The sequence below is a fragment of the Morus notabilis genome, unplaced genomic scaffold, assembly GCF_000414095.1.
Source record: "Morus notabilis unplaced genomic scaffold, ASM41409v2 Scaffold416, whole genome shotgun sequence".
Taxonomy (NCBI): domain Eukaryota; kingdom Viridiplantae; phylum Streptophyta; class Magnoliopsida; order Rosales; family Moraceae; genus Morus; species Morus notabilis.
The window spans coordinates 86,720-105,794 of record NW_010368049.1 but is presented as its reverse complement, the minus strand read 5'-3'; the positions used below and the strand labels follow the sequence as shown (position 1 = coordinate 105,794).

At 32.2% G+C, this 19,075-nt stretch overlaps 1 protein-coding gene and 1 pseudogene across 1 annotated transcript; one reads left to right on the top strand and one right to left on the bottom strand.

Annotated features, from left to right (window-relative positions):
• The first annotated feature begins 3,087 nt into the window (after positions 1 to 3,087).
• LOC112094652 lies at positions 3,088 to 4,761 on the top strand (annotated as a pseudogene).
• Positions 4,762 to 7,595: 2,834 nt separating this feature from the next.
• Positions 7,596 to 11,535, bottom strand: LOC21395987 (AT-hook motif nuclear-localized protein 1). The gene is made up of 5 exons (XM_024176140.1): positions 10,828 to 11,535; positions 10,186 to 10,253; positions 9,819 to 9,950; positions 8,719 to 8,877; positions 7,596 to 8,198 (listed from the first exon to the last, which is right to left on the bottom strand). The coding sequence occupies exons 1-5, from the start codon at positions 11,243 to 11,245 to the stop codon at positions 7,863 to 7,865; spliced, it is 1,113 nt and encodes a 370-aa protein (XP_024031908.1). The 5' UTR covers positions 11,246 to 11,535; the 3' UTR covers positions 7,596 to 7,862.
• Positions 11,536 to 19,075: the final 7,540 nt, after the last annotated feature.

Sequence of the window (19,075 nt, the reverse complement as noted above, 5' to 3'; positions counted from 1 at the left end):
CAACTACAAAACTTCCTCGATGTGTTAAACGCCGCAACACGAACTTGGGTGGAAAGAGGAAATGGTACCACCTCTCTCTACCAATTATCAGCGGATGAAGTGTCTTGGTTTTTGGAAGACATGGCCGATTATGACAATTGGTGTTGGAATCATTCTCCAAACAACCAAGGTTGGGAGGAGAGTTCTAACTTTTTGGAGCCACGGTACGACACTCAACCTCAACAAGCGGAGTCTTCTCTAGACCTTGAAAAGATTCTTGCCCAATTCGTGGTGGAGACAAGGCTTAGTAGAGAGAAGTTGGTGAGGATGGAGACCCTCCGTAACTTACAAGACGAGCTTGTCTAACTTCAAGCAGAGTTTTCAAGAATGAAGGAGTCTTTAAATGATCCGATTGAAACCATGACAAGGCAACATGTATGAAAGCCACCGTGAGGAGCCGAGTACAAGTAGGAGGAAATTGGATTTGTTCAATGATGATAATTCAATTGAGGAAGAGACTCAAGAAGTGTTCATCGATGATGAGGAATCAGAAGATGAAGTTCAAGAGTCTACACCTTTTGAGATCCAAGTTGTTATGCCACCACTGATCAAATAAGAACACATCTATGAAGATCCAATGTGGTTGTCACCTCATCCACCATCTCTAGCATTGTTCATTCAAGCCTACCAAGCTTATAAGCCTGAGCCAAGTCAAGTTGAGCTAATGAGCCAATTAATTCCATATCCCGCCAAGCTCTAGCGTTGTTATATGATGATAATTCAATTGAGGAAGAAACTCAAGAAGTGTTCATCAATGATAATGTGATTAATTTATTCGTGCATAAATTAATATAATCTATAGAGTATCTCAAAAGTTTTATGAAAAATTTTGTTATACACGATCCGCTGTTTTTCATCCCCACGCTTCCGCACCCGAATTCGATTCGGGAACCAGCAACCTCCTCCACCATCTCTAGCATTGTTCATTCAAGCCTGCCAAGCTTATAAGCCTGAGCCAAGTCAAGTTGAGCGAATGACCCAATTAATTCCATATCTCGCCAAGCTCTAGCGTTGTTCGATGATGATAATTCAATTGAGGAAGAGACTCAAGAAGTGTTCATCGATGATGAGGAATCACAAGATGAAGTTCAAGAGTCTACACCTTTTGAGACCCAAGTTTTTATGCCACCACTGATCAAAGAAGAACACATCTATGAAGATCCAATGTGGCTGTCACCTCCTCCACCATCTCTAGCATTGTTCATTCAAGCCTACCAAGCTTATAAGCCTGAGCCAAGTCAAGTTGAGCGAATGAGCCAATTAATTCCATATCCCGCCAAGCTCTACCGTTGTTATATGATGATAATTCAATTGAGAAAGAGACTCAAGAAGTGTTCATCAATGGTGAGGAATCACAAGATGAAGTTCAAGAGTCTACACCTTTTGAGACCCAAGTTTTTATGCCACCACTGATCAAAGAAGAACACATCTATGAAGATCCAATGCGGCTGTCACCTCCTCTACCATCTCTAGCATTGTTCATTCAAGCCTGCCAAGCTTATAAGCCTGAGCCAAGTCCAGTTGAGCGAAGGAGCCAATTAATTCCATATCCCGCCCAGCTCTAGCATTGTTCGATGATGATAATTTAATTGAGGAAGAGACTCAAGAAGTGTTCATCGATGATGAGGAATCACAAGATGAAGTTCAAGAGTCTCCACCTTTTGAGACCCAAGTTTTTATGCCACCGCTGATCAAAGAAGAACACATCTATGAAGATCCAATGTGGCTGTCCCCTCCTCCACCATCTCTAGCATTGTTCCTTCAAGCCTACCAAGCTTATAAGCCTGAGCCAAGTTGAGCGAATGAGCCAATTAATTCCATATCCCGCCAAGCTCTAGCATTGTTCGATGATGATAATTTAATTGAGGAAGAGACTCAAGAAGTGTTCGTCGATGATGAGGAATCACAAGATGAAGTTCAATAGTCTACACCTTTTGAGACCCAAGTTGTTATGCCACCACTGATCAAAGAAGAACACATCTATGAAGATCCAATGAGGCTGTCACCTCCTCCACCATCTCTAGCATTGTTCCTTCAAGCCTACCAAGCTTATAAGCCTGAGCCAAGTCAAGTTGAGCGAATGAGCCAATTAATTCCATATCCCACCAAGCTTGAAGGCGTCAAGAATCAAGACCCATATGTCGTGTTGTATGACACGTACTATGGGCGGAGGCCACTCTTTGACGAGCTTCCACGGTATTGGAATAAATGAGCCTCAAGATGCAATTTATGGAGGAAGGCCCGTAACAACCTGAGTATATGCCACTATGCCCTTAGCATCTTCGCCGACCACATTAGGAGGCGAGATTGTCTCGCCTCCCCGGTACGTATTCTTATTCCCTTGTGCTTAAATTGATTATTTAAACATTGAGGACAATGTTTCTTTTGGGGGTGGGAACACTTGTTTGTTGATTATGTTGGGTTTTGATTTTGCTTTTGTGTTGGTTGATGTGACTTTTCTTCCTATGAGTTGTGTTCTTTTGGCCAAAATTTTATTTGTGTTTCTTTTAGTTTATTTGAATAAGTTGTGAGTTTTGTTGAAATGAGATAGCTATAATTCGATGATGATAATGAATGTCACAATTTGTTTCTTAGGTCTTTAGAAATGTAATTCGTTGAGTTTTTTGTGTGCTTAACTTGCATTGATTGAACCTCGTTTTTTATTCTTGACTTTTTTAGAATGTTTCACCTTCAGCTTCTATTTTTTGTTTCCAACCAGGTAATATAACTACTCCTAAATCAAAACATTACTCATCCCACAAATTATTAATACTAATCAGTTAAAAATTTGTATCTTGCAGCTAAAAATAAAAAAAAAAGTGAAAAAGCAACAAAATAAATTGGATTATAGTGTAAATAAAGTTTTGTTACCATATTATATGTATTTATTTATACACAAACATACATATAAACTACTTTTATTTTTATATAATACAAAAATACTACCCGCAGCAAGGCGCGGGTTAGTGACTAGTATATCTCTATATATAGCTACTTAAACACATAAGTTTCTCCACATCACTAGTTTTCAAATATTTTTCATACAAGATGGCTTCTTCTTCCTTTCTGTCCCTCTCCTTCCTTGTCCTCCTCTTCTCCATCTCCTCTGCCAACACCCGCGAGTGCTCCTCGCCAAACCAGAACCCGATCAGGATAATCGAGGCTGCCATTGGAGTTTATGAAGATCTCCTTAATTTCAATGGGATGGTAGGCCCCATACATACGTACATCCATGCACACATATATGTATACATTAATTTTTAAGGGACATGCCTTTTTTTTAACACACATGATCAATAGACATTGCATTATACTCTTCAACGATAATATATTTGTTGGTGATTCTTATGTATGTTGTATTTTGATGTGTTAGAATATACACGTAAAATCATTTTGTAACCTCAGTGTTCAAGAGATGTGATACATTCTTTACTAATTGCTCAAAAGTATCCAAAAAAAATAAAAAGTGTTACTAGAGAATATATCATATCTCTTAAAGTGAAATTTGGATTATTTAGATTTTTTTTTTACAAAAATATTTCTAACATATTAAAAAAATTATGTTTGAATTGACAAAACAATTTATTGTCGTTAAAGATTTAGAGTAATGCCTATTAAGGTCTCACCCATATATGTATCACATAAATTCTAATAGTCAGAACAACCACGCTTTAAAGGGGAAAAAAAAGAAAAAAAAAAAAACTTTCCCATTTGGAGTTTCTCTTTTTATTTTTATCATTTGCGTTTGTCATTACATATGAAAATACACGTACATGTATCATAGAAAAGTTTATATTGGTTGAGTCTTAAGATTGCAAATCGTATATACTGAAGATCTACCATCGTCGTTTGGAAAATATTTTGTAGGAAACCAAAAACAATCAACAAAGTAGAAAAAGCCAGACAATAATAATAGGAACATGGGAAGCCAAAATGACCAATTCTAATGGTGTGACTTTTGATGACGGTGCATACACTGAAATAAGAGAAATCGACTTCGAATATAATAACCAAACCGCTATTAGGGGCATTCAACTGACCTACGACGTAAATGGTACGCCATTTATAGCAAAAGAACATGCAAACTTTATAACAGGTTTCATGAAGGTTAGTTTCCTATTCATTTCTTTACTTACTTAAGCTATTAATTTTCTTTTATGGTATTACCCTATCATATCTTTGTAAAAACATTCTTTAATATAAGCTTATATTTACAAGACAGGAATCCATTAATATATATATATATATATATACACATATAAATATATATAGACATACATACATGTACATATTAGAATTTGTTTACCAAGAAAATATTAGAATTTGACCGGTTAGCAAAGATCTAGCTATCACATTTTCTAAACCAAAACCTCGATTGCAAAAACATTCCCCAACCCATTAAGAATAAATTATCGAATATTATAATATATATTATAACTTAAAATTATTTATTTATAAATACTTCTCATATATATAATATTCGTTTAATTAATTTATTTATATTTTGGTATCTTTTAAAATTCATATTTCTCTTGATTATCTGAGTGAGTATATAGTCAAAGTGAGCGGATACATGATAAAGTGAGTAGGTATATAGTAGTATGCTCCTTAACGTTCAAGACCAATAAGGAAATCTATGGATCATGGCCAAAATGGCTTAATTGTTGGATTGGTTGGACTACATTGGGTTTCACTTCTCACTTTAAGATTGTAAGTAACTAAATGAAAAATGATGCTACTAAGATGGATCTTTAGTGTCTACATATAAATAAAATTCAAATCGCTAAGTATATAATGGTAGTATTAAATGTTAGTTTTGCTAACTATCTTATTACCATATATATATATACAAGAAATGATTTGAGGTGTATTTGTGATATTTGAAATAAAGGTCCACATATTGAGTACATATTGGTGTTTTGTAATATGACCTCTTGAATTTTCTATTTACCTATTTTCTTTATGTTCTAGAATAACTCTAATAATAATCCATTTTTCCATTAATAGAAAGAGAATAAGAGTGAAGTGCCAAACACCCAACTCATGAATTTTGTTTTAGGAAAAACATATGAAGATGTAAACAATGAATAAGAGTAGTTCTTGTTTTCTCTCAAGATATTATTTCGTCAGGTGAGTGATCAAGACACATAAGAAGAAATAGATGATTTATCGAACTTTGAGTTTAGCTTTCAAGTACGAACTTGATGACACTTTCATAGCAAATAATTTATATGACAATAACATGCGTACCATGAATCATGGATTAGAACCATGTGATTAGAACTATTTTGGATTTACGTGTATTTTTTGTAAGAGAAAATATTGTAACGAACCACAAATCATAATTCAAATCAAGAAATGAATCTAAATACCAAACATCCTCTAAAAGATCCCAATGACATGGTGAATAGAATATCAAAAATATGCGTACTATTAAAATGATATATCTACATGTTATTGGACCTTATTTATTGGACATCTTAGTAAACAATGATAAAATATCATAGTGTTGTTTTGTGGTTCAAGTTTGTAATTTGAGTAAAGATGTGATTTTGTGTGAGAGCTTTTTACTGTAGCAAAAAAGTTAGATGTGACTGTTTCTGAGAGCTTTTTACTGTAGCAAAACTCCAATTCTAAACTCGAATCGGCGAAATGAACGGAAAAATTCAAAAGGATCAATTTTATAATCATATTAAGTTTCTTGGGTTTATTCAAAATTTATGCTTTAAATTTCGTCTAATATCTATAAAAATTATGTCATTGGATTTAAAATACGTGCAAAATTCACGCCAATTTATATCAATTAGTAGTGAAAATTTTTAAATTAATATTAGTTGGCATGATTTAGCTAAAATTTAAAATCTAATTATATAAGTTTAGTATTTCTCAAAATAGATGACATAGTTTTATACGAATAACTAAATAGAAGACATAATTACGAAAATAACCATTCAAATGACAATTGTAACACACAATGGTGCTACTAGCGCCCTTTCTTACATCATCGTACGTGACAACACATTTTACCTTGCAAAATAGACCACTAATCTATATTCATTTTGGAATTGTGTTCTCTATACGTTGTGACAAAATAAAAATGCTACATCTTAAAAAATCTAAATGGCAAAACTTAGGTCCCACGCTATTATGCAGTAATTTAATAGGCTATTAAGTCATTTCCTTGCCAATAATGATACATAATATTTTCCCATAAAAAAAAAAGGAAATGGAAACATGAATAAGAAAGATAACATATTGAGGAAATAAAGAAACGATAGCAGATTAAAAAAGGACAAGGGATATATATCTAAAAATATGGTCACAGGCATAGAAAACGACAAGAAAACGAAACAAGGAGAAAACAAAAAATAGTAATAGTGCGAAACTCAGGACTCGCAAGATCGCACCGACGGCGATGTGTCTGCTGAACACTAGTCTTGTTGTTGTCGTTTCTCCAATTTTATCATTTTTGTCTACTGCTTATTATCATTTGGCAATATTTTGTTATGTGTATGTATGTTACTGTTTTCCTCTTTTATCTTATTATTTTTTGTCTATTGAATATGTTATCATTTACTGCTTTCAATAGACGTTATTCATTTTAGGATTAATTTTACTGGTGCTCCATAAACTTTGAGATAATTTCTATTTTGCTCTCTAAACGTTAAAAACTCTCATTGTCTCTTGAATTTTGAATTTGTCTCATTTAAGTCTTTTTATTAAAATTTTTGTTAAAATTAGACCAAAAAAGAGAGAGTTATGTGTGGCCTTGTGGGTTTATCTGTTTATTTTTAACAAAATTTTAAACGAAAAATCACGTAACTGCATTATTATCTTTTTATGTGTTTTTAATAGAAATTACAACAGAAAAGATTGAAAACAATTCAAAATTCAAGAAGGCAAAGTAAGTTTTTAAAATTTGGGAAAAATCGACATGATCATAGAATTTAGGGTCACCAGTGATAATACATGGAAAAACGACAACTAATGGAATCAACGACAAAAAATGAAGAACGTATTACTGAAAGCATAAACGAGAAAAAATAAGTCGAGGAAAATGGTAACATACAGACAAACGACAAAATATTGCCAAATGATTATACGACAGTAGAAAAAACCGATAAAAATTGAAGAAACGACGACGACGACAACAACAATGTATTGAAGTTGGAAATTGATACTTATTATATTACCCGGTAGCGCTCACAACGTTAAATGAAAAAACAACAACGAATTATAAGCTACATTAAATAGAGAAACGACAACGTCAATGAACTAGGAAGCAAAAAATTAAAAAAACAATAGAAAAGATAAATAATGGAACTACAAGTCAAGGAAATCGGCAACATGAAGGAAGAACACCATAAAATTTTGCTAAATGCTATAAAAAAAAAAAAAAAAAAAAAAAAAAAAAAAAAAAAAAAAAAGCAAAATAATAAACCACGTGCACAGAAAATGATAATAAAAGGAAAAATTGAAACAAAAATTTATTGAAATAGCTAGCAACAGAGAAATGTAATAAACGACAAAGTCAAATCAAATCATAAAATGTTGGTTGTTTTCCGTTATTTTGTCCGAATGCTAAGGGAGAACATAGAGACGAATCCATATATTATTATCCTACTAAAAAAGATGTATATATTGTCCGAAAACTAAAAATCAATTTGTTGTAATCTCAGTGTCCGGACTGTTAAAACAGTTTGTTAACGCATCATCCATCTCTCAGTATTAAAGCGGCAGAAAGTCCAAATCTATTGGTTTTAGCTCGAGTTAAATCACGTCAGCCTCCAAATACTCTTGAATAGTCGAAGAAGAGTATTCATTTATTCACCAGAAAAAGAAACATTGATGTCAGGTGATTGGCCGTGGTCCGGTCTGGCCTTGGAGCCATTCCAACCTGCAAAATGCGACGCGCCATTCTGGTTCTCTTTGTCAGCAGTGGTGTTCCTTTCGGGTTCTACTTGTGTTTGTGCTGGTAAGACGGGTGGTATTGGGGTCAAGCCGGGCTCAATGGCGTCGCGTTTTGCTTGCAAAATCGGAGTTGCTACTGCTGGTGTATCCAGGGCAGCTGAGGTTGGTGGAGAGGCCAATGCGTGTTCTCTGTGGTGCTTCCTTTTGTGTACCTTGTAACCATTTGGCATGAAGCTTCCCACCACAATCTGTCAAAATGGATAAACGCACACAATTCAATGCAAGTGATTTAGAAAGTGATAGGATGGTTTGTTCTTATTGCCTCCAATTTGTTAAGTGACTCAATTGAATGAACAATGTGTACTATTACATTACAACAATAAATCAGTGTTAACGGGGAAAATAATATGGTAGAATATCCCAATGAAAAATACTTGTTTCTGGGAGGCATTCAGAACGAAAGATCAATTATTGAACAACTAAACAAGCTAAGGGAAACCTTTAATGAGGTGGATTCATACTGTGCTCATTTAGGAATAAGGATGCAGGGACTTTTCGGACATTGTTACAAGATTAATAGAAAAAGACATGTATTTCAGCACTTTGACTGAGCAAAAAGAATGAGATACTTATAAATCTACCGTTTTGGAAGAATTGCTTCTGAGATAGCTTATAGCCAATATCACTCTATTACATATATATGACATTATTTTCATGATGATCCATGGTCATGGCCCACAAGGAGAAATAAGAAGAAAAGGCCTTTACCTGGATGGGACTAGCAGCAGTTAGTAAACCAGCAATGCCACCACCAATTACACGCCCATCAGGCCCGGCTAATGAGACGCTCAAGCCACCGATCCGAGTTCTTACGGCATCATCAATGACAGTGAATGACCCAGATAATGACAATATCTCAAACCGGCCCTGTGTGAAGAAATTTATAGTTTTTAACTTTTATATCAAATAATATTCATAAAATCTCTATGGGATTTAGGAAAAAATAAAGTAATAGGCAAGAACCAAAATCAAAATGTGCGCAATGAACTCCAACAGGTAACTACTCAATATTAAGTGGCGTGTCAAAAGAAACTAGAATATTGACAGCGTTTTTTCACCACAGTGATACATGTCTATAATATGTTAGCAACTTCAAGAAAATAAGGAATCAAGAAAAACTTAGCCCCTAAACAATAGCATATGTTTTTGTTTCGACTTCATCGAATACCGTATTCGTACCAATGTATATCCTGAAAAATACTATAAAAAAAAAAAGAATACAGTACCCCAGATCCAGCAATGTATTTGTTGTTAGATATAGCTAACCTATTTCGAAGATATCACAAATTGGTAAGGTAGTTTAGACCAAGCTGTTCCTTCTAATGGGAAGTACGGAGAAAGGACCAATAATTTATGATTGTGTGTGTGAGCATTAGGTGGGTGGGCCTTAACCGGCTATGTCTATGATCACAATCGAAAAACTAGCTCGTGTGCTTGAAAAGTACACACATCTTGACAAATAGCCTTGAGCAGGACTAAAGAGACACTCGTGTGCTTGAAAAGTACACACCTAATAAGACGTTAAACATAAGGGAATTTCTCTACCAGGACTTAAAAAAAATAAATTCTTGATAGTTCTCTACTCGTCAACAATTAAAATTGTATAAAAATTATTTATTTTACATATTTTTACATTCTAACATTTTAACTAACTTTAACAATCAAAAACTGACCGACCGAAAAAGGTTATAAAAGGAAGGAACCCCATTTGTCCCACTTCCAAGAAACTCAAGACAAAAAGAGAGAAGAACAAGAAGAAAGAAAACTATAAGTTCGAAGAGCATAAAAATGTGACAATGATTTCATGCCTCATATGTCAGAATGCCGCCAGAAGAGCCCGGTTGGCGAATGGTGACGTTGGAAACAGCCCCATTGGCAGACAGAACGCAAACTCCTCTGAGACCCTTTTGAGCAAAGGAAAGAATTTTGCCTGCAACATCCTGCATGGTTCAAAGTTCAGACCTTTGTCATGCACAAAAAATAATTAAAAAACTAGCAAAAAAAAAAAAAAAAAAAAAAAAAAAAAATTCCATTTTTTTTTAAAAAAAAAAAAAAAAAAAAAAAAAAAAAAAAAAAAAAAAAAAACATTCCAGATCTGTGGAAAGATCTCAAGTGGTACGGCCAAGCTAATGAAGACAAAAAACAATGAGACGACCATATTAGTTTTTCAATTACCTCCCCAGAGGCAACAGTGACGACATGAGGCGTGAAGTCTCCACAGGCTGTGGCTGCAAACAATTCCCCTTCACGGAAAAGAGTTCGAATGTTAGATAAACAAAAGTCTTGTTTCTTTTTTTCAATAATTTGTAGCTCTTAAAGATATTTCAAGCTTGCAATGTTGGTAAAAATTGAAAAATGATACAGTTGGATCACACTATCTGATATACTTAACATTCTATAAAGTAGCTCATGCGTATATATAGGTAAGGAATTTTCCCTTAAACAAAGAAAGGGAAAAAAAAATAATAGCTGAAATTTTGAGACCTCAAACCAACAACAAATACAAACTAATTTCCCAATAAATGGAGTTTTCTATAACCATTAGACTATTTAGTTGGTGAAACAATGGATCAGAAGAAAAAACCATAACTTAAAATTAAAAAGTGATTTTTTTTTTCTTTTTCATTCTGGCTTAACTGGATAGAGGAAAGAAACACTTTTCCATGGTGGGTAAGTTTAGGCTTTTGTATTTACCAAAAAAGGCAAGCGAACAAGGACAAATGACCCACCACGGAGACTAAAATTTTCTCGCATTTTCTTGGCAAACAAGCACCCTCACAAAAAAAAATAAATAAATAAATAGCATTTTGCTCTTACCTAAAGAAGCGAGAAGCTGCCAGTTACCGGACCCAGGAGGCCGACCTCTCCCTCTTTTCGAAGAAGAAGAAGAAGAGAACTCAGACGGAGAAGCCGGCGACAGAGAAAACGGCGTCGTTCCGGGCTGTTGTACTACTGGTGGTGTAACTCTGGCGTACGACAGCCTCAGATTCCCATCGGCGTCGTATTTCCTCGGCCTCCCCCTCTTCTTCTTCCCCAACGAATCGACGTTACCCGGCGTCCCCGATCCCGCCGCCGAAAACGACGTCGTCGCCAAAGCCGCCATTCCAGCGTTGCCTAGCCCGACGGCGGCGCTCACGGCCTGAGGAACCGCCGCTGCGGCGTTGCTGATGGCCCGAGGCGAGTCCGTCTCCGAGTTGACGGGCGAAGCGTAGACGGTGATTTCCTTTTCCTCCATGGAAGACCAAGAATGAGAAGAAGAAGATTGTCGTTTCTGTTGTCGTTTTTGTTTTTGTTGTTGTTGAGAGTCGACAAGTTTGAAAGGAAATGAAGTCTGCAAATGGCGCCAGAAGAAGTAGAGAGAGAGAGAGACAGACAGACAGACAGAGAGTTTTTACGAAGTTCCCTCCATTAATGGAGGACAAAAAGGAACTGGTGAGAGAAAACTCCTATTTTCAGAATTTTTAATTTTTTTTTCTTGTCTGGACTCCACAGTAGCCTTTCTTCCGACCTTTTCTTCAATTCCCAAATTAGCCCTCCTTTTTTAGAAAAAAATAAATTCATTTACTTCCATTTTTTTTAATTTTTATATATATGTTTGTTAGATATTATTTAATTAAGAAATTGATTCTCATATCAGTGATTACATAAATTTTTTACTATAACAGTATATATTTAAAAATCTATAGTATCTTTATATTAACAAGTGTCCGTTTAAAAAATATATTTAAATCATGATTTTTAATTTTTACGTTTGAAATTTTAAAATTTTAAAATTTAAATTTTTTATAAGAAAAAAATACTTTAACATAAATAATAATTTAAATTTGAGTATATAACGGACTTTAAGTTATTTTTAAGCTCAGCAAAAAATCAATTATTTTTGTATAAATTTGTATTGTGTTGGTCACTCTAAAATTATGATTTAGTTTAAATTATACTGATTTGACAACATTGCTTTTGGGTATCGGTTATTCTCTTCTGCATTGAAACAAAATTAAAAGTAAGATATCTTGTAAATAATAACGCCGATATAATTATTTGTAGAATTTATTAGAAAAGAATAATTAGCTTTTGTATGCTTACCAGGAAACAAAGGCAAAAAAAAAAAAAAAAAATGCTTATCTGCGAACTTCTATTTTTAGTTTTTGTGCGAAGCTATGGCTATCCATATCTTTTTACATATATAATAACTATCCATATTTTTACCTTGAAAAAAAAAAAAGAAGAAATTATTTTCTAACCCTATTGAAAAAACTAATTATGGTCTTTTTTTTTTTAAATCTAATCATCAACATTAAGGCTCCGTTCATTTCACCGATTCGAGTTTTGCTACAGTAAAAAATTCTCAGAAACAGTCACATCTAACTTTTTTGTTACAATAAAAAGCTATCACATAAAATTACATCTCAATTCAAATTAAAATTTTAAATCAACAAACTAAACGGACCTTAAATTAAAATAATTAAAAATATTTCATCAGGTTTAGCGAAACGTGTAATCACAGTTCTTTTTTCTTTTCCTTTTTATCTTCTGCAATTGCAACTTGCAAGTCAAGTAAGCAATGAGAGGAATCAGATGTAATTCCAGTATAAAACTTAGGTAATTTGGTCATTGCAATCTGGCTTCGGCTGTTTATATTTATTTATGTAAAAGATCAGGAGTAATTATAATACTGTTTTCGGAATTGTTTTAAAATTTATTTTATTGAGGAAGAAAAAACGAAAAGGATTTGGATTAGAAATCCAGTCAAACTGGTGCACTACTGTTAAAGTTATACTCCATTCATAAAATAATGTTTTTATTATATTTTATATAATCAAGCTGAGCTACAAATAAAGTTCAAATCCCAAACTTACGTTTCCTAACTTAATTGGACTCCGAATTATAATTGTTTTATCTTGTATTTATTTTTTATTGTTATAAAAGTTCCATGATTTGGGCGCCTCCAATAATCTTATGGGCAATCCTACGTGAGTAAAAAAGTTATTTGAGCGCCCATAAGGTATTTAAGAAAATGAAATGCCAAAATATGAGGAATTTTAAAAAATTCCATCAATAAAATAATATAATTTATTTATGTTATTATTGTTAAATTTACATTATGTTCTGCAGGTAATCTTTCGTAATTTATAAGTTATTTTAAATTATTTTTTAGAACCTGCACTGCAAGTTAACTTTTGTATTCTACAAATTATATTTTGTAATGGCATTAAAAATTTTATGTAATGAGATAAATAATAGGGTTAGAAAAAATAATGATTAAATTTAAAATTTTTAAAATAATTGTAAATGACGAGATAAAAAATCTCTATTTTATTTTTAAGAAAACATATGAAAATGCTACATTTACTCATTTTCAATTGTAGAGAAATTCCGGTAAAAAAAAAAAAATCGTTTCGAAATACCTAATGATTGCGTTTCATTCATCAATTAGATGAGTGAAATAAAATGAATTGACTAAGCTCATTAGCAGGAAAGGGATATGTAAAGAATGTCAAATCATATTGAACTCTAATTTTAAGAAGTAAAAACTTATTTGTGAGAATTAAAAAATATATTGTTTACCACGTTTTTACTAAGAAATGATGTGTCCAACTTACTGTATTGTAGTTGGGTTATGAGTTATGCAAGCTAAGCTATATGAAGATTATATTTAATCGTATAAGGATTTTACCAATATAAAGACATTTTTTTTAGGGAATTATAAAGACGCTTTTAAGTTATGATAGCTCACAAATTAAATCTTAAATCTGAAATAATTTGCATGCTCTAACATGATTTGTAAATAAGCAATACAAGAAATGATAACATCATTTTTTTCTGTCACTCTTTTAATTATTTTTTATATTTATTATTTGACATATAAATTATACTATCTTATTTTCTGTTTAAATAATAATATATTAATTAATAGAATTCACATGTTAAATAATAAATGTAAAAAATAATAAAGAGAATGAACGCTAGCCATAAGAGTTCCTTTATGCGCCTTCAAAAGAAGACTAAAGAATACTATAGTGTTGAGGTGGAGATATTATTGTTTCACATTCTTATAAAAATATATATCATTCATTTTTCAGAACATCACTGTCCACTGACTGTTGAGTAATATTATTATGGAACAATTACGGTCTTGTTCATTTTACCGATTCGAGTTTTCAGGTTTAAGTTTCTACAGTAAAAAACTCTCATAAAATGTCACATCTAACTTTTTTTGTTACAGTAAAAAGTTCTCAAAAAAGATCACATCTCAGTTCGAATTAAAAACTTGAATCTGTAAAGTGAACGAGGCCTACATTTTCTCTACGTTTTATCAAATTAGTACTAATTTCTTTTAATACAGGAATTTTAAAGACAACAAAATGTCATGAACAAATAAAATGACCGTTTTAACTAGCTAAAAATAAAATAAAATGACCGCTGTACATTTTTATTTTCAAGATGATGTGGACTTTTAGATTGTTGGATGGGCTTATTGACTGAAGAGTTGATCATGTGTGTAAATATAACATATATATGTGTGATAAAAATCAACGCATTAAACTGCTTATTAAAGCAATACACTTGATAATAGCTAATTAGTGAAACCAAAACCTTCATTATTAGTAATTAACTTAGACATTATTTATCAATTATATTATGATCCGTTTAGTTCGCTCATTTAAATTTTTAATTCGAATTGAAATGTAATTAAATATAATTGTTTTTAAAAATTTTTTATTATAATAAAACTTAAATTCTAAATTTTTATCACTGAAATGAACGAGCCCATATTGGGCGCGTTTGGAACTCGTTTCAAAATGATTTTATTTTTTGTATGAAAATGAAAATGAAAACGTTTTCAATCTCAGACAGAAATCATTTTTGAAAATGCGTTTGATAATTTGATCAAGAGATTATTTTCAGTATAAAAAAATCCATTAATGTCTCTATCTCTTTTTCTCTGCTCGAGAGATGAGAAAACGAAAATAAAAAATTAAAAACGACTAAAAGTCGTTTTCTATTTCTTTCTCATTTTACATTAAATTAAAAAATTATTTTTATATCCATTTTTTATTTTTATTGTATCAAATGTCGTTTTAAAAATATTTTTATTTTTATTTTTTTAAAAAATATAAAAAATAAAAACGAGATTAATGCCTTTAAGTTAAGGTCAAATTATTTATACAGATAAAACTCAGAGCGGTCATATCAAAATGATTGGAGGGAATTTTTTTTTTTTAAGAAAAGCAGAAAAATACTTTTTTCGAATTCAGAAAAATCCAATTCTAACACACTGCAAAAAGTGAAACAGTGATATAAAAGCTGTCGGTAAGACCATTGACGGTCCGGACTAATCAAGCAAAATTGAATCCATTATAGTAATAAATAAAAAACTCTGGACAGTTGCGATCGTGTGTTATATAACCTATCCATGTTTGCTAGACCGTCACTTCCCCTTCGAGTATATAGAACTTTGATGGATGTCAACGGAGTAGATTGCAAAGGACTTTACTTCTCCATTTTGTCAACACTACTTATAAATTTAACGTGTATAAAGCTGTAAGTTTTCAGATTAAAAGAGTCAGTACGAGACCTGTCACTATTATAAATATTAATACTAATTATATATTTATTATTAAAAAATATGATATTATATATTATTTTTATTTTAATGTATAATATTATTTAAAATGTTAAATTTATTTTTTTATATAATTATTAAACTTTAAAAATTATAAAAATAAATTTTTATGTTTAAAATAATTAAAAAATATAAAAGTTGCAATAATTACATGAAAAAATAAATATTTTAACTAATAACAATCAAATGTCAAATTTTTTATATGCTTTAAGTTGACGGTAGAAATTCGTCAACTGAATTAATTTAAGTTTTGAGGTGATTAACGTGGTTTTAACGATCTACTAAACAATTTGGAAAGATCAAGCAACAATCAGAAAGTAAGAACACAAAGATTTATAGTGGTTCACCATTTTATTTAAGAGCTACGTTCACTATGAGAAAGAGAAAAATTCACTATGTTATGAAGAATGAGATTACAAAATTTCCTTTTAGACTTTTCCATTCAACATATATATCCCCTGAAATCTCTATAAATCCCCTTATTTTATTCCAGGATATTTTCCTTAAATTTTGGGATAATATCTCTGGTTGGTTGGGATTTCGGCAAGTTAGTAGGATTTTCTCACTTACTTCCTCGCTTACTCTGCTTATTTTAATTACAAATCTCAAATCTCAGGACAGGGCCCGTATCTCTCTCAATCTTTGTGGACTCGTCCTCTCAGGTGCTTTCTAAGCTTTCTCCGCTGGTGACCGCTAGTGCGGTCGACTCCCTGTTTATCCCGACCACATGGATCAATCGACCACCTTCATACTTTATGTTTTACTTGCGTTTTGCTCCCAAAAGAACCTTTTGTCCGTTGCAGTAGTTAGGGCAACCTTCGTCTGATGTGGCAGTTAGGGCAACCTTCGTCCGATGCGGCAGTTAGGGCAAAGCTATTCTGATAATTAAATGTCTTCATTTATGACACATGGGTCTCATCTAATGTTTAGATTAGGGTTTTAAAATTTTACCCTACAACACTATACTTTGTAGAAATTTACCACAAAGTATAGCATATAGGAAATTTGGCCCAACAAATAGTATTAGAGTGTATTTTTTACACTCAAATGCTAAATTTACAATTGACACATCAATTATCATATTGCATTAGAGATGCTCTTAGCTTGGATTAAGATTTTAAGGCCTGAAGTTTATTCATGTCGATCCGACTCTAATGCCGTCTTTTTAGGGGGAAAAAAACCTTATAACATTGAAGTAATTATATGAAATATCCATTTAGAGGACCCCGAGCTGAAAATGTCTACTCTTATACAATACTACAAAAATGTATACTTGTGATTAATTAGGCATTGTTTATTCCTGATTTACCCTCATAGTTATTCTGCTCTTATACAATACTACAAAAATGTATACTTGTGATTAATAAGGCATTTTTTGTTCCTGATTTACCCTCATAGTTATTCTGGGCATGTTTTTTTATGTGGTATTTTTTGTTTCTTTTTTTCTTAATAAGATTAGGATTTTTTCCAGATTACATAAATAGTTGACCTTCAGGATTGTTTAATTTCCAATATCAATTCATTTATTGCAATTTTGATATGGTTTTGAATTATGTGTTCCCTCTCCTTTCTTTAACCAATTGTCGTTGTCAGTGGAGGATATTATTTTCTACTTTTTTTTTTCCGGCGTGTTTTCTTGAATATTATTGGTCAGCGTTTTGCCGTGTGCAGGAGATTTTTCTTCAGCCTTTTACGGATGCTTTAAGGTAGGGATGGCATTTTTAACCGCAAACACGTTCAGTTCATAGATTAGAATTATTTTTAATTTATGTGTATTTTTTATAAGAGAAAATACTGTAGCGAACCATGAACCATGATTCAAATCATAGTATGAATCATTAGAATTATTTTTAATTTATGTGTATTTTTTATAAGAGAAAATACTGTAACGAACCATGAACCATGATTCAAATCATAGTATGAATCCTCTTACCAAACGTCACCTTATTTATCCGTGGGGACGACATTAAACATGGAGAGAAAAATTCGCTTTAAACGGATTCAGTTTGTAAACAGTTTAAAATTTTAACCCGTTATTGGTCGCGGAGCAGTGACGGGTTTAGAGATTCCTAATCATATTCCTCGTTTCCCCGCCATGCTTAATTATATTATATTTTTAAATTAGATATATATTGTATAATATGTTGTAATATATAATTTTAAGTATAATCTATTACATAATATTTATGAAAATTTAAAATTATCTTCTTTTTATTTTTTACTTAATGTTTTGTATGTTTATATTGTTTAATTAATTATTTATGTGAGGCACCACGAATACTCTAAACCCGTGACGGGAAAATCCGCCCCGTAACTCGTTAACTTATGCGGGTTTATGGGACGGGTATAGTGAGTGTTTTTATTTGCAGAATAGATTGGCGAGAAAACCACTCCGCCCCAAATCTGTCCGTTGCCATCCCTACTTCAAGGTGTTTGTTGAGGTTGAAGCTTTGAAGGTTTGGGTTATTAACGTTTTTAAATTCTCTAGTCATACGGTTTGGTTTTGCTTCAATGTGCTCATGAATATGTTTTTGTTTTTTCTTCTATTCCTTCTAGTTGATTATGTTATTATTGTTAAAATAATGAATTTGTAAATTAATGGAATTGAGATTTATGTCTTTGTTATGGAATTTGTTATCCCTTCAAACTATCGATGCCAATTAGCTCTAAGATTAATTTGAACATTTATTTGTTTTCATTTTACTTTCTTTTGTTTTTGAATTTGTTTGCTTTGTTTATTTTATGAGGTACTTTGCGATGTCTCTGTTAATTTTTGAAACGATTTCAGATGTGAAGCATGTGTTTAGTGGATCGTGTATAACAAAAATTTTCATAAAACTTTGATATACTCTATAGATTACATTAATTTATGCACGAATAAATTAATTAAATTAATTTATTTACCTAGCGACCGATTAGGTCGATATCTTGAATCCTTTGACCTCGAACATTCCTCACTCCAAACTAGTTTAGAACACTCGAATCTTACTCGTCAATTCCTTGAACTTACGATGACGTGTGTGTGGGTACACCTAAAACAAAACGGGATTAACGAATAAACACTCTAGGTTTCCACGAACACCAATACATGCACGACGTGGAATTTTTGAAGAAAACTTTCATTCCCACACTCTATAAAAAATTCAACCACTATGCTAGGAGAGAGCAAAAACTACAATCTCTTATTTTATAGAGTAATAGTCAGACGCCTAGAAGGAGTCTTATATTTATCTCTAAATTAAAGTTTGATAATTATCTCCAACTTCAAATTTGATTTTGAAACATAATCCACTCTCTCCCTTATCCTAATTGGCCGGCCACCACAGGGAATTTCCTCCCTCTGGTAGACACAATTTTGCAAATAAAGAATAGGGCAAAATTTTATCGTGCAGTCAAATTTTAACTTAAATTCAAATTTCAATTTAAGTCAAACTTAAATCA

Bases quoted from the DNA above. Each gene is read 5' to 3' on its own strand.
- LOC21395987 (XM_024176140.1), bottom strand. From the start codon at position 11,245: ATGGAGGAAAAGGAAATCACCGTCTACGCTTCGCCCGTCAACTCGGAG. The intron at 10,254-10,827 runs GTAAGAGCAAAA...TTTTCCGTGAAG, and splicing joins GCAGCTTCTCGCTTCTTTAG to GGGAATTGTTTGCAGCCACA. The intron at 8,199-8,718 runs GTAAAGGCCTTT...CCATTTTGACAG, and splicing joins CTGCTGCTAGTCCCATCCAG to ATTGTGGTGGGAAGCTTCAT.